Source organism: Phyllostomus hastatus, unplaced genomic scaffold (genome assembly GCF_019186645.2).
Source record: "Phyllostomus hastatus isolate PE091 unplaced genomic scaffold, TTU_PhHast_1.1 phas_contig_196, whole genome shotgun sequence".
Lineage (NCBI taxonomy): Eukaryota > Metazoa > Chordata > Mammalia > Chiroptera > Phyllostomidae > Phyllostomus > Phyllostomus hastatus.
The window spans coordinates 24,859,305-24,873,014 of NW_025333709.1; the positions used below are offsets into that span (position 1 = coordinate 24,859,305).

The 13,710-nt window shown below is 49.9% G+C and overlaps 1 protein-coding gene across 12 annotated transcripts in view; it reads right to left on the minus strand.

The window, feature by feature from the left end:
• Positions 1 to 13,710, minus strand: part of APBB2 (amyloid beta precursor protein binding family B member 2) — a 323,568-nt gene that overhangs the window by 55,014 nt on the left and 254,844 nt on the right. For all 12 annotated transcript variants that reach the window (XM_045834008.1, XM_045834009.1, XM_045834006.1 and 9 more), the window contains one exon: positions 12,510 to 12,637. In XM_045834008.1, coding sequence (XP_045689964.1) covers positions 12,510 to 12,637 — 128 coding nt within the window. The remainder of the gene's footprint in view (positions 1 to 12,509; positions 12,638 to 13,710) is intronic.

Below are 13,710 nucleotides of genomic sequence, written 5' to 3' on the forward strand. Positions count from 1 at the left end.
ATCACTATTAACCAAGTTTTTTAAGAGAGACAATATTCACTGACCGCAACAAAAACTATGTTCATAAAAATACAACACTTTTCATTGAAGGTATGGGGAGAGGGGAGTGCTAAGCAAATGGAAAAGTCTAAAGAGTTAGCTTTGTTATAATGGAACTCGACGGACAGTTATTGTTCAGAAACCCTGCATCACTGTGCTTCAGTGTTTCCTGACCTGGAAGATCTTGAAATGCTGAGCCTCTGGAAGCCCACTGGCATGAGGTGAACAATGGGTTTTTTGCTCGCACAATGAGTGGAAGAGCTCTGAGCCTTTCATAGCTGAGCTGTATATCTGGGGCCCTCTCTGAGTGCAGGGCGTTGCCATGGTATTTTCCAAAATTATTTGACCATGGAATCTCCCTCAACACACACACACCAGTTATTAAGCTGGTACAGTGCTCAGCTCAAAACTTTTTGGAAAAGTTAACCAAGATCAGTGTTACTCAAACTATGACCAATTAGTGGTAATACACAGCATTTAAACCATTAAATAAATAGAGTAGCAAAAACAAAACAAAACAAAACAAAAAGACCTCAATGGTCAGGGCACACAGTGAAGATAAATATCGTGTGAAATTTTTGCTGGTTATATGTGAGTAAAGGAGGCAGAGAGAGAGAGGCGAGGAGGGCAGGGAAGGAGAAAGTCAGGTCATGCCATACACTGTACTTCTTATGGGTTAGGACAAATACTTAGAAAGCCAATAACACAGAAAATTAGATGACCAGAAAGAAATGTGGGGTTCACACAATTTTTTAAAAATCTAATTACTGTCCTTACAAAATGTACTTTCATGTAAGTGGACATACACGTAGTCAGCAAGTTAAATAAAACTCCCTTCGACATGATGTGTGTACCATTGCACACGTACACACACAAATAGTGTGTATAACTAATTGCACACACACAATAGTGTGCACACATACACACAATGGTGTGTACAAATGCGCACACACATATATACAATAGTGCAGGTTCAATCACACACAGAATAGTGTGTACAACTGCACACATACACACATACACACCATAGTGCATGTACAATTGCACACACACCCACACACACAATGTGTATTTAATTCATCCTGTTTGAGGTTCTGTGTGATTCTTAAAAGCTTCCTACTGGCTTGACTATCCGTTTTGGGAGGTTCTGCCCTTCCTATATTCCTTTGACGTGGCCCTGGTGTCCTGCTGGTTCCCTCAGTCATGAGCTAGATAAATCTGATATGTTACTCATATTTTTTAAAGATTTTATTTGTTTATTTTTAGACAGGGGAAGGGAGAGAAGAGAGGGAGAGAAACATCAATGTGTAGCTGCCTCTCTCGAGGCCCCTACTGGGGACCTGGCCTGCAACCCAGGCATGTGCCTTGACTGGGAATCGAACAGGTAACCCTTTGGTTCACAGGCTGGCACTCAATCCACTGAGGCCTACCAACTAAGGCTCATTGTATATTTTTAAAATTACATTTTAAAACGGTCTTATTAAAGTATAATTGACATACAGTAACTGCATGCATTTAAAACATACGATTTGGTAAGTTCTGACCTGTGTACACACCTGTGAAACAATCAGCACAATCAAGACAGTGAACATAATTGTAACGTCCAAAGGTGCCTCTTGCCTCTGCAGTCCCAGCCTGTGTCCTTTCACAGGCGAGCCCTGATCTGCTTTCCATTAGCACAGACCAGTTTACCTTGCGTTTTCTAGAACTTCACATAAATGAATAATACGGTACGTGCCCCTTTTGGACAGGAGGGTCCGGCTTCTTTCACTGAGCACAATTCCTTTGTGAGTCAGCTATGTTGTATCAGTAGTTGACGCCTTTTTACTGCTTAGTGGATATCCGCTGTATGGATATACCACAGTTTGCTTATTCATTCACCTGCTGATGGGTGTCTGAATTGTTTCCAGCTTTGCTTGTTCCTCACTGCCTGTGTGAGCCTGTTTTTAACTTTTTAAAAAGTGTGCTTCCGGCCTAAGTCCTAAGGAGGCAGAATCATTGGGGCTGACTCCTCCCTGAATGTGGGGAGGGCGAGAGGACCCCCAAGTTGTTGACTTGCACAGCTGCCTGGACGGCAGAGCCATTCCCCACAGAGGACGGCAGGAGCTGAGTGAGCGAATGAACACGTACATGTGGGAGCCAGTGAAAGAATGCACGGATCAGGAACAGAGGAAAATGCGCAGCTAGGAAAATGGGTTAGGTGTGTGGCTGTTTAAAGATGGCACTCTCAGTGTTGATCATAGGGACTTGAACAGATTCCGGCAGGCAGCTGTCACTAAACTAATAGCAAAGGTGACCGAGGCCTAGGTTCACCAAGCAGGGACCATACTCACTGTCTCTGACCCCGTGGTGGGCAGAGAGGAGAGAAGCTTCTTTCAAAAGGCAGCTGAAACAGACTGCTGAGTTCTTGGGACTTCAGACGGTTGCTCTGGATGTAGGAACGACCTGTGCGCCCTCTTCCCTTTATCCCGATCCCCAACCCAGTTATGTCCAAAGGCAGATGTGGTGTGAGGGCTGCTGAGAGGCTGGGCCCAGAGGGAATCGGGTACTTTGAATTGGAATCGGACATCTATTGCTCAGGTTTTGTAATCAGAGGACTGACTGGTGCCTCTGTTGGTGCTGGATGTAAAATTCCTGTGAAACTTCTGGCAGGAGGTCACTGCCTATTTTGTTTGCCTCCTGGCACAGACCTGGTTTCAGTGCCACATTTGGTTCTGCTTAATCTTAAACATAAGATTAAGACTCACGTTTTCCAGGATTTGTTTCCAACAAATATGTTCTGAGGAGTTCTCCTTTAAAGGGGTGCCTGGAAAGGACTTAGGGGTCAAGAGGCAGGAGTCATGAGTGATTTTCCAGTACTGAAGGGACTCCCAACCTATCGTGACCTGCCACATCCTGGGCAGGGCAGCTCAGGGCCCAGGGCTCAGCCGAGGCGTCTGCCTGAGCTCGGATCTCCAATGGGCCAGGGGGCTCTGTGCAGGACGAACGAGCCCTTGGAAATGCAGCTGTAGCCACTCACGGAAAGGGGCAGACTGGGCAAAACAGGGTAGGCGACTAGGCCTAGAGAAGCAATGAGAAGCACGAGGCATCACCTGCAGAGAGAAAGGCAGCCACACCCGGTTGGCCTCGTGGCCACGCCCCCTCCCCTGGGCTCACCAGCCTGCTACCCCAGTCGGCAAGCCCTGGGCTCAGCCATCCCCCAGTCTCCTAGAGAGCCTTCCCTGTGCACACCTACCCAGCTGTCCCACTCCAGCGCTTCAAACATCGCTTCCCCTTCGGCGTGTTTCTGGTGTCAGCTGTCTGAAGCTCTCACTCCCTCCCCCACCCTCTCCGGCTCCGCAGACATGTGAACAGTGCTAGCTGCAGTCTGTCACCCACTCCGAGCTCCTTCATTTACAGTCTGAACGACTCTTCCTGGGTTCACACAGACTTCCTCTTTCCATTTTAAATGAACTATTTGGCTCATTTGTTTTCATTTGGCCCCAAGTCTGACTTGGTATTTCCGTCCTCCGGCTGCTGTGACCACAGTTCTGTTCCCAGGACTTGTACCCTCAGAAATGGGGTCCTTGCTGGAGGATCCTGGCTTTAGTATCCCAACTCTTGTTTTGTGGCCCCCTCTCTCTTCTTCCCTTTTCTAAAGGGCAGTCTGCCGGGGCATCCTCTGGGGGACAACAGTCTGGAAGAGACTTCCCAGGTGAAGCTACAAGAAAGAAACCCGGGACATGGGTCCCGCACCCGAGTGTCGTGTGCACGCGGGTGAGCGGGAGGGCAAAGGATATAACCGGAGTGTCACCTGGCCTCAAGAGGGAGGCCGGCGGGAAGCTGGGGAAGCTCACGCTGACACCTTTAGGACAGCCACGAGAAGCCACCTGTGGAAGCAGCCAAAGTGACTGGGCAGTAAACTCATTACTGGGCCACTTTCATAAATTCTCCCTTTTCTCCACTAAAAAACAACTCCTCCAAACACAATCCACTCCAAGGCTTTAGTCCACAGCTGTGACACTTGAACACCAAGTCTGGCTGAATAAGAGGGTTGGAAAAATGCAAAGGTATTTGGGGTGGGGGGTCAGGGGCTCTAAACAGCAACATTAGCCTTTCAAGGCCTCAACGCATCAGTCAAGACTCATAAGGAACCAATAATGAGCGATTTTCAGGTATTTAAAGGCAAAGGGAGAACAATGCCAACCTCCCATGTGTTTAAGTCCCCCCCCAGCCCCCGTTTTCCACACGTCACAGTGGACCCAGGGCCGGGCGGCGGTTCCCAGAAGTGCCACTATCTTCATGAAAACAGTGGGACTGGGGACCACGCACACGCTTCCAGGAGAGCACCGGTGCATGGCTGCTGTCCTGCAACCATCCCCACTGCAAACAGAGGGAGAGTCTGGGGCACTGGGTGTCCCCAACAGGGGTGCTTAAAAACTAATTCAAAGCAAATGGGGGGAATTCCTACCCCAGTGTTCCGTCTGCCGGCCCATTCCAGCTCCCCACACCGGACACAGTCGTCCGAGATAAGGCTCCCTGAGTTCCGCCTGATGTTTCACAGCCGTCCTCCCCAGGACTGACTTGGTACAGAGATACTGTGATATAACAAGAAATATATATATTTGGTTTTCAGTCTCAGCAGGGAGGGGAGAGGGGTTTGAGATTTAGCTAATCACCACTAGTCAATGATTTAATCAATCTGCCCACGTAATGAAATTTTAATCAAACACCTAAACCTGGGGTGTCAAACTCACTTTCATTGGGGGCCACATCAGCCTTGAGGTTGCCTTCAAAGGGCCAAATGTGATTTTAGGGCCGTATAAATGTAACTCCTCCTCAATTCGGGTCAAGGAGCTTGGCGTTGCCACGGGGAAGAAAGAAGGTGGAGGGCCGGGTTTGGCCCGCGGGCCTTGTGTTGGCCACCTGTGCCCTGAACAACAAAGCCGGGAGAGCGTCCGCATCGGTGAGCATGTGCAGGTGCCGGGCACACCCGGAACTCCTTGGGGATGGAAGATCCTGCGATCACAGCTCTTCTGGCGGACCTCACCCTATATGTGCGTCTTTACCTGGCTGTCCATTTGTATCCTTTCAAGAGCCTTTATAACATTTCCCTGAGTTCTGTGAGCCATTCTGGAAAATTACCCAACCTGAGGAGGATCGTGGGAACCTCCAGGTTATAGCTAGTTGGCCAGAACTACGGGTGTCCTGGACTTGTGCTTGGCATCCAAGTGGAACTGAGCCCTTGACCTGTAGAATCTTTGCTAATTCCAGGGAGTTAGTGTCAGAATTGCAGGAAGCTGAAAGGCATCCAGTTGGTGTCCTCAGAGAACTAGAAAATTGCTTGGTGTGGAAACCCTCACATTTGGTATCAGAAGAGCAGAAACTGATCATTATATTAGCTACATTATGTTCCTAATCATTAGTCTCACCACGAAGCCAAACATCTCAGATGATTACATTTGAGTAAAAGGTTCCAGGTGATGACTTTTGTACAGAAACAGCCACTGCCCACTCATCTGCAATAACAGGGGGCTTCCAGCAATTCATCAAACACTTAACTATGTACTGAGCTTATGCAACATGCCAGCAACCAAGCCAGGCTCTGGGTTAGAAGAATGACAGCTTTCTCTGCTGTCTAAGACACTATTGCATGCACACATGGATTATTAAGCTACTTCTGCATTGAAACTACTCTTCCTTCTGTTGTTGGAATGCCCCGAGCATTCCCAGAAGACCATGGTACTCTGAGGGTTGACGTGGAGAGGGCCCATGGCCAAGCATGGTCGACCTCTCGCCCACTGCATCCAGAAAGCCACATTTCTCATCTGGCTTGAAACTCTGGGGAAGTGCAAGGAGGAAGCTGTTCAGGGAGCAGCATGAAAACTTCTTTCTCTCTCCCTGTCTCTCTCCACAGCAACCTCCAGCCTCCACACCTCACTGGCTGGTGCTGAAACATGCTTACGAGAAATGCAGACTGTGCACTGAACCAGTTACCGAAACGGATGAGGTGATCCTCCGAAGACATCGTTATCCTCATACATTCACCGACGGCGACAGCATCGCTATGAAAGACCCGCTTGAAAATGCCTTCGCACATTCCTCTGAGGGAGTCTTTACTTGGATGATCACTAACCATGTCTCTCCTTAAAGGTTATTCTAAGCTGAAAGTATTCGCAAGGATCCCAGCATGATTAATAGAAGGCAAGGAGGCTACTTCTAAAGAGATAAAATATAACTACACTGTAAGTCAGCAAAATGGTCAAGTAAATCCTGATGCCTCTGCTTACCCTGCGGTGGCATTAAAAAGAAATTAACTCTCGAGGCCAAGCTAATATTGTAGCCCAGGGAGAGAATTATAGCTGTCCCTGGAGACCTTTCTCCCTGAGGCAAGAGAGCACATACCCCAAACTCAGCTTTCATCAGCAGATCTGGGAATCCCATCATTCAGTGCTGTCTGGCTCAGAGAACCCTCCGACTAGACATCATTACAAAGCTCCCCACCCTCCAGAGAGACACCGCCTGCCCCCTCCATTAATCCTCGGAAAAGAAACGATGGCACAGCAAATACAGAGATAACTTTCAGACTGGCTCCAAGATGAAGAGGCCCCCCTCTCTCCACATCCCTGTCTCCTACAGCAGAACTGCCCTTTGCAGCTGACAACCTCTACCAATTTGGAAAGGAGGTCTCCTTAGCACGAGTGCTGTCGCATCACCTGCCACTCGGTGCAGCTGAACTGAAAGGACAACCACACTCCCTTGCTTGCTGAATGAAGCAGAGACCACGGATGTCTCTGCCCGCACGTGGTGGCCGCCTCCCTCTAAGAGCTTGAATCCAACCCAAAGGTCACCCAGGGAGCCTACAGGCAGGAGACAGAAACCACACGGGTCATTGGAACAGTGAGGAGAGACTGTAAAAAACCGTCACTAGGCAACTAAAAATGCCAAAGGGAACACAGAGAGGTTGTTGTGAAGGCAGCGATTGCAAGGCAGGGCTGGGACCTGCAGGGTTGAGGGCACAGAGGGCAGCGCCGCGAGTGTCAGAAAACCTGCAAGGTGGGGTCAGAACAGAAGTTTTTCTAGGACGATGCTCACAGAAGTAGGAAGCAAGTTTCTTCTTCCTCCTCCAGACCTGTGGTCTCCTTCTAGTCAGAGCCCAAGCGACAGCCACCTCGAGAAGCAGAGATGTGCCTTAGGGACCCCAGTCACACTGGCAGAACGGAGACACAGGTAGGACAGGAAAGTACTCTGCCTTTCCCACGGCTTCCAACAGCAGCCATGGGGTCGCCTGATCCCTTCTGAGTGCATCACCACTCCAGTCCTCCCCGGGAAACAGCCAGCCGTGCGGAGTCCCCCACATCTCCATTCTGCTCACTTCTCTTTTTTAAAACAGCCCACTAAAGACTAAGGCCATTCTCCGCTTTGCATTCACACCTGTGTCTTTTCTCCTCAATTAAGAAGCAGATCTTTAAGGACAAGGACAAGGCCCTGGAGTCCGGTCCCCCTGCCAACCCGGGTTATTCTGACCCTCCATCAGCCCTTGTTGGGAGGAGCAGAGACTGTCCTCTCCGGGCAGGGGAGTCCCAGGAGTCCGTTCAGGCCCTGCCAGGACGGGACCAGTCACCTGGGGGTTATCACACCCTCTGTCCTCGGTTCACAATCTCTAAAATGAGAGGATGAAAGACTTTGGTGACTAAACCACCTTTTCAATTTAAAACCCTGTGAGATGCAGTTTTATACATTTTAACTAATCTACCCCAGTGTTCCTCAGGGACCCTCCATGCAAAATCCACCTCCAAATGGAACACAGTTTTCGAAAGAAATCAAAACAAAACAACAAAAAAACAACACTGGCCAGGAAAAGAGGAGGAACGCCGTGTGGCAACAGCCCTAGAACTACTTAAACCAGGGCCTCGTGAGGAAAAACCAGTTGGGAATATCCGAGGAGGGGCAGAAAAAGTACTCTGTACACTTGACACTCTATTTTTTAGACAAAAGTTCCCTGAGATCTTAACTAGAGAAAAGTTAATCAAAGATAAACTCTTTCTACAATTTATGAATAATCTATGGCGTGATAAAATTTTATTAAAATTACTCATAAAAAACAGAAGAGATGCATAAAATTACTCATCAAAAACAGAGGAGATGTATAAAACACCTCCTGGGAAGAGCGGATCTGCTGTACAAGCTGCGAGCTTTCTGCTCCGTGTGCGAGCCTCCCGGCCCGCAGGGTCAGCACAAGGACGCTCGCTTTAGAAGCGCGCGCGTGCTTGCCGTGTGGGCGGTGGCCGTGGTGGCTGCTGTTGATGACGAAGGAACCTCATCTACATCAGCGCAGGCCCGGTGGGCTCTGCATCTTATGATGGTGGCTTATTAAAAGTAATTCCATTTTTCCCCTTAAAAGCAGAGAGAGCAACCTAGTGTTGTCACTAATTTAAATTAACCAGCTGACGGACTAGAGCAGCATTTCCCGGTCTGTTCCGCGCCTGCGCGTCCAGGAAGAACAGGGTTCCCGTCAAGTCTGGAAACGGTGGAAACGCTCTCCCGGAGGCTCCCAGGGCGCATCAGCGCAGAAACCCTCCGAAAAGGGCTCAGTTTCCTGACGGACCCTAGAGGGTTTTTTTCCCTCAAGGAAAGCCTGTGCACATCTCCCTTCCTTAGTGCTCCACTGCGCACTGCCCTGGAAATCCAGGGGAGACCCCTACTTAGGGGTCAGAAACCCTCCGACTATACCGCCCACCCAGTTTCCTTTCTCATGGGAAGCAGGTGGGACCAGCACCCTCCGCTGCCTGTTGGCAACCTACACAAGGGTCCATGTGCCCAGAGGACGGACCCATAGCTGCCACAGAGGAGAGAAGTCCCTATTAACAGTCCCCTATGTTCAGAAAGTATGTTGCTTGCTTCTGATTCCTCAATAAAAGCATAAGGAGAAATTTCTCCCCAGGGCCCATATGAGTAGAAAGACAGCTGTGGCCAGGCATCACCATGGGTCCCTGAACCCTCTCCAACCCCCTCAGCCTTGGACAGGCATCCTGGCAGGCCCATAGCGATGAGATGACAGGTGGCACCTTGGTCACCTGTCCCAGTCACCAGCGGCAAAATGCCAGCCAGCTTTGGGGCCCGGAGCCATTCCCACCCAGAAGGACAAGGGCAGGAGCAGAGGGGGTCAGATTGGACGCTTCCCAGTGCTGCCTCTGATTGGGAGCCCGAGGCTCACGACACCCCTTTCACCATACCCCACGTCTGGGAGCCACGCCCCACGTCCTGGAGCCACGCCCCATGTCCGGAAGCCATGCCCCACAACCGGGAGCCTCCCACTATACCTCGCTGAGATCAGGAGGAACCAAAACACAAAATGGCCCAGACAGCAGAGGGAGCCAGCCCTCCCCCTGCTGGGCAATAACACAAATGTGCTCCAAGGAATGCCAAAGGCAGACATGACTCAGGAGCAAGACGAAAACTTCAGCCCCACGGAGCAACAGGCAACACCCCTCCGAGGACCAACACCCAACGGGACTGCCACTCCTGCATAACGAGAAGTTTCTCCAAATCAATTCTGGAGGTCCGTGGGGGGATCACAGCCGGATCACCACCTTACCCAAGGTACACTTACTCCGAAAGGGATTGCTTCAGGCAAATCAAAACCACTTGAAAACCTTAAGAAAATGCTAAACCCAAAATAACTTTATAAATTCTAAAATTACACGGCTTAGTGAAGCACTCAGAATTTCTAGAAAGGTGCTGTGCCTTTCAAGATTCTGGTCTACATATATTTCTTTTCATTTTAACCACATCAAGAAACCCCCTAAGAGATGCCATTTTCTCAGCAAGGAAAGTTACAAAGGAGAGTGTGAAATAGAGTCATTTTCACAAGCAAAATGAAACATTTTTATGTTTTATTCATGCAAAGTGAAAACCCCTTTCCTTTGCAGCATTACAAATTGAATTTGCTCTTGTAAATTGCTGTTTTTTTTTAAAAAAAGGACCCAAAGCAAAAAAAAAAAAAGTTAAAAAGGCAGGAATACAAAGTCCCCTTCTTCCAGGGAGTGAAAACTCAGGGACCAGTGGAGATAAACAGACCCTTCCTCCGGCCCCCACCCACCCCAGGGGCTTGTTGAGGCTCTGACAGCTGAGAGGGAACCCTGAGTGAATTTCTAAATTACACTCCTCTGCTAACACTGAGCAAGAATAAGAAGTGGTTTAAAGTGTGGGGGTAAACCCAGCCCACCTCTCAAAAGCAGAGCTGAGGCCATGGGACCTAACTACTGACACCACTGGGGGGCAGAGGGCAGCAGGCTCTTCCTGCTTTGTAGGAGCCTGAACTCCCAGTGCCTGGGGCAGCCTCTCCTCCTGTGCCTCCAAGGAGAATCTGCTCCTGAAACCTCCCTGAGGTCTGGCCCCACCCTGTGTTTGAAAGGAAGCCCTGTAATTAGCTGCCTCTGCTAGCTGGCGTCTAGTCTATTGCTTTAACAAAATGCTATTAAGCATTTGCCATGACCCCGCCCCTGTGCCAATTACTGTACACACACAGGCACATATACACGTGCTTTGTGGTCGTTATTATGATCTGCACTTCAGAGATGGCAGAAACGGAGGCTCAGAGCTTGAATAATTTAGTCAACTAGAGTTTGAACCATTTTTCCCTTCCCTAGCAGGTAGCGTTTGGCCTCAGGTTGAAGGGCTGGGATGAAAACATCCTCGGTGAACTCGCTCACGGCCTTAGGAACACAGCCCCACCCAGCTGTACGTGTGCGGTATACAATGATTTTCACCTTGGCTCCTGCCTGAAAAAACAAACTTGGAGGACAGGAACCAGGGAAGGATCAAGCACCTTCTACCCTTCCATCAAGGCTAAACATTTTTAATAATGAGCAAACATTATCAGGTATTTTCCTTGCAGAAATTAATCAATTCCTGTCAACGCAGCGACTTCAGTGCTGCAGCTCTGCCAAGCGAGTGAGTGACAGGTGTGCGCGTTCAATCTGGCCACCCGTGCCCCCAGAGCACCTGGCCCAGCTGTCACCATGCGTCACTCTGTTACAAAAGCTTGAAGACACAGCTGTGCTCCCAGGAAGGATTATCCCGCTGGCAGTCAGAGGACACCTCGCCTTTCTCTGACAGACCATTTCTCGCATCTGGCCCCAGCAATGTTCTTTGACCGATGAGTGCTTCACCATTTTCTTTTCTGGCTTAGAACTTGCAACTGAATCAAAACACTATCAAAGCCACGAATGCCCAACCTTATAGACTGAAGCTGGGGCATAGCCCAAAGCAGACCCCTCTGGAGAGGACCGCATGCTTTAATACCCCAGAATGCCCAAAAGTGGAACCCAGGGAGCCACCTCTCTGTGGTCTGGGGTTTTCATCTGCCTTTGCCGTGTTCTCGGCCCCTTTCAACGAAGCGCTAGCTAATCATCCTATAGCTCACCCCTAAATTCTAGGAGAACTTCAGGCACATGGAGAGTTGCCAGAGATTAACTATACAGTTGACCCTTGAACAACACAGGAGTTAGGGGCACCGACCACCTGAGTGGTCGAAAATCCACATGTAACTTAAGTCGGCATTCACTCCAGTTTCCACCTGCAGATAGAAAATAGGGTTGACCCTTGAACAACATGGGTTTGAACTGCTTGGGCTCATGGGGACTGTGGGGTCAAATGTAATTCAACAGTTAGGTGCATTTAATGTAGCCCCATCACTTAACAATGGCATCCAAGTTGTCAGCGATAACTGCCAGTTTTTAGTTAGAAAAGCTAACTCGCAGCTTTCTTACTTTAGTAAGAACGTTATGGTATTGGAAAACCAGAACGTTCTTTCTTCCAGTCATCCTGAAGAACAGATAATTCACAACACGTCTAAGTAAGAAGCACTTCTGGAAATAACAGATTTTTAGCAGAATTTCAGAAAAAAAACCATGCACACACATTGAATGGGATTTTGACATGACCAGATGTTTCATGTGCTAAAAACGCTGAGCCAACCCCGAGCCCCAGAAGCTCCTGGTGACTGTCACTTGCTGATCTAGCATTTACGATTCAAGGCTACCCAGGCGCTCCCTTCACGCAAGCCCCCTACGGAGAAAGTACCAATAGGGGTGCATGTGAAATGGCGAAGACTTGACCGAGTGAAACAGAGGATTAAAATAGACTGCAGAGAGGGGGGAAGACGAAACGAGAGGGTTCGGTGAGCTGGGAACTTAGCTGAATGAGGATGAGCAGGAGGAGAAATGGGCAGAAATCAGAGGCAAGGATGCAGAAGTGACCAAAAGTTTGAGGGACAGACACCAGGAAGGGAAGTAGTGTGGAGGGTTTCTGAGGTGGGGAAACAGAGGTACACTGTAGTTTTTTACATTTATAAAGAGAGTCTGTTGTCGTTGCATATTCAGTGAAGTGCAGTTAACACTGAGACTGCACTTTGGTGTTATGCTAAACCACTAAAACTGGGGCACCTGGAGAGGTGGCAAGCCACCGCCCCGCCCCAGGGCACTCACCGGCCGTTGTCGCGGCCCACGCCCCACACGCGGATGCTCACGATGGGCTGCGCGTGCAGCACGGTGCGGTCCATGGGATCCACCAGGCTGAGCGTGTCGTTCTCCAGGATCAGGTACATGTCCTTGCCCTGGATTCAAGGAGAAAGCACGTCACCTTCCTCAAGAAGCACACAGCCTGCAGGGTCCGTGGCTGCCCAGGGGCGGTGCCGCAGTGATCAAAAGAAGCCACCCGTGGGGTCTGCGATTTGCTTTCCTAAGAGAGAAAGCTCCTCTCCTGAGTTAAATATTTGTGAATCTTTCACATTTCCCTCACACCCCAAATTTTTCCCTCCCTCTCCAAGTCCTCTGAAATGTGTCCCTAGCCTGCTTTCTAGCTGGCTCTAATTTTTAATCATTTACACTTCTGAGTCTTTAAGAAAAAAGGGTAATGGCAGGTCCTCTGGAGACTCTGGTCTTTTACTAACTCCACACCGCATCCCCTGAGAACTGTGCCCTGCCCATTCTGCCCCCTCCTGCCCAGACCCCCGCAGGCACCCCCCGCCCCCATCCCAAGGGCCTTCTCAGACCCACAGCGACCCTGTCATCTCCACGTTCACACGGCTCCACACCTGCAAGACTGGGCTGGCGAACAGCAGCAACAGCTTTGTGACATTTCCTGGTGGCCCTGCAGCTGACATTTCCCTGCCTTGACCACACCTCAGACACTATGCCATGTGCCCAAAGCACCCTGGCTCACGACCTCTCCATCTCGCCCCAACAGCTGGGTTTGTTATCATTCAGCTTGCTGTGGGGCAGGGCCTCTGCCTGTCTGTGGCCACTTCAAGGTCATGGCCGTGTCCAGACCTTGGGCAAAGAGCCAACTCTAAATCAGCTAGTTTGCAGAGTAACTCCGACTGAGGTGCAGTCCTGGACAGACTCAGTGGCCCAACACCTCACGGATGCTGAGTAACTGGTCAGTAGCTGAGCCACGGCTCTGTGAGCCATGGGGAGCCAAGCCGCCCTCCCCTCCACGGCCCTTCAGCTACACCCGGCGCCTTTCCTCTAGGCTTCAGCCGAGCGCTGCCACGCAGCAGTGCTCAGGAGCCGCATAACCACGGAGGGCTGGGAAGTGGAGAGCTGAGCAGGTGCCAGGTCACCCTGGGGTCAGCCAGGTGATGGGCTTTGAGATAGCTGAGAGCTGCCAGGGACTGTGGTGCCTTCT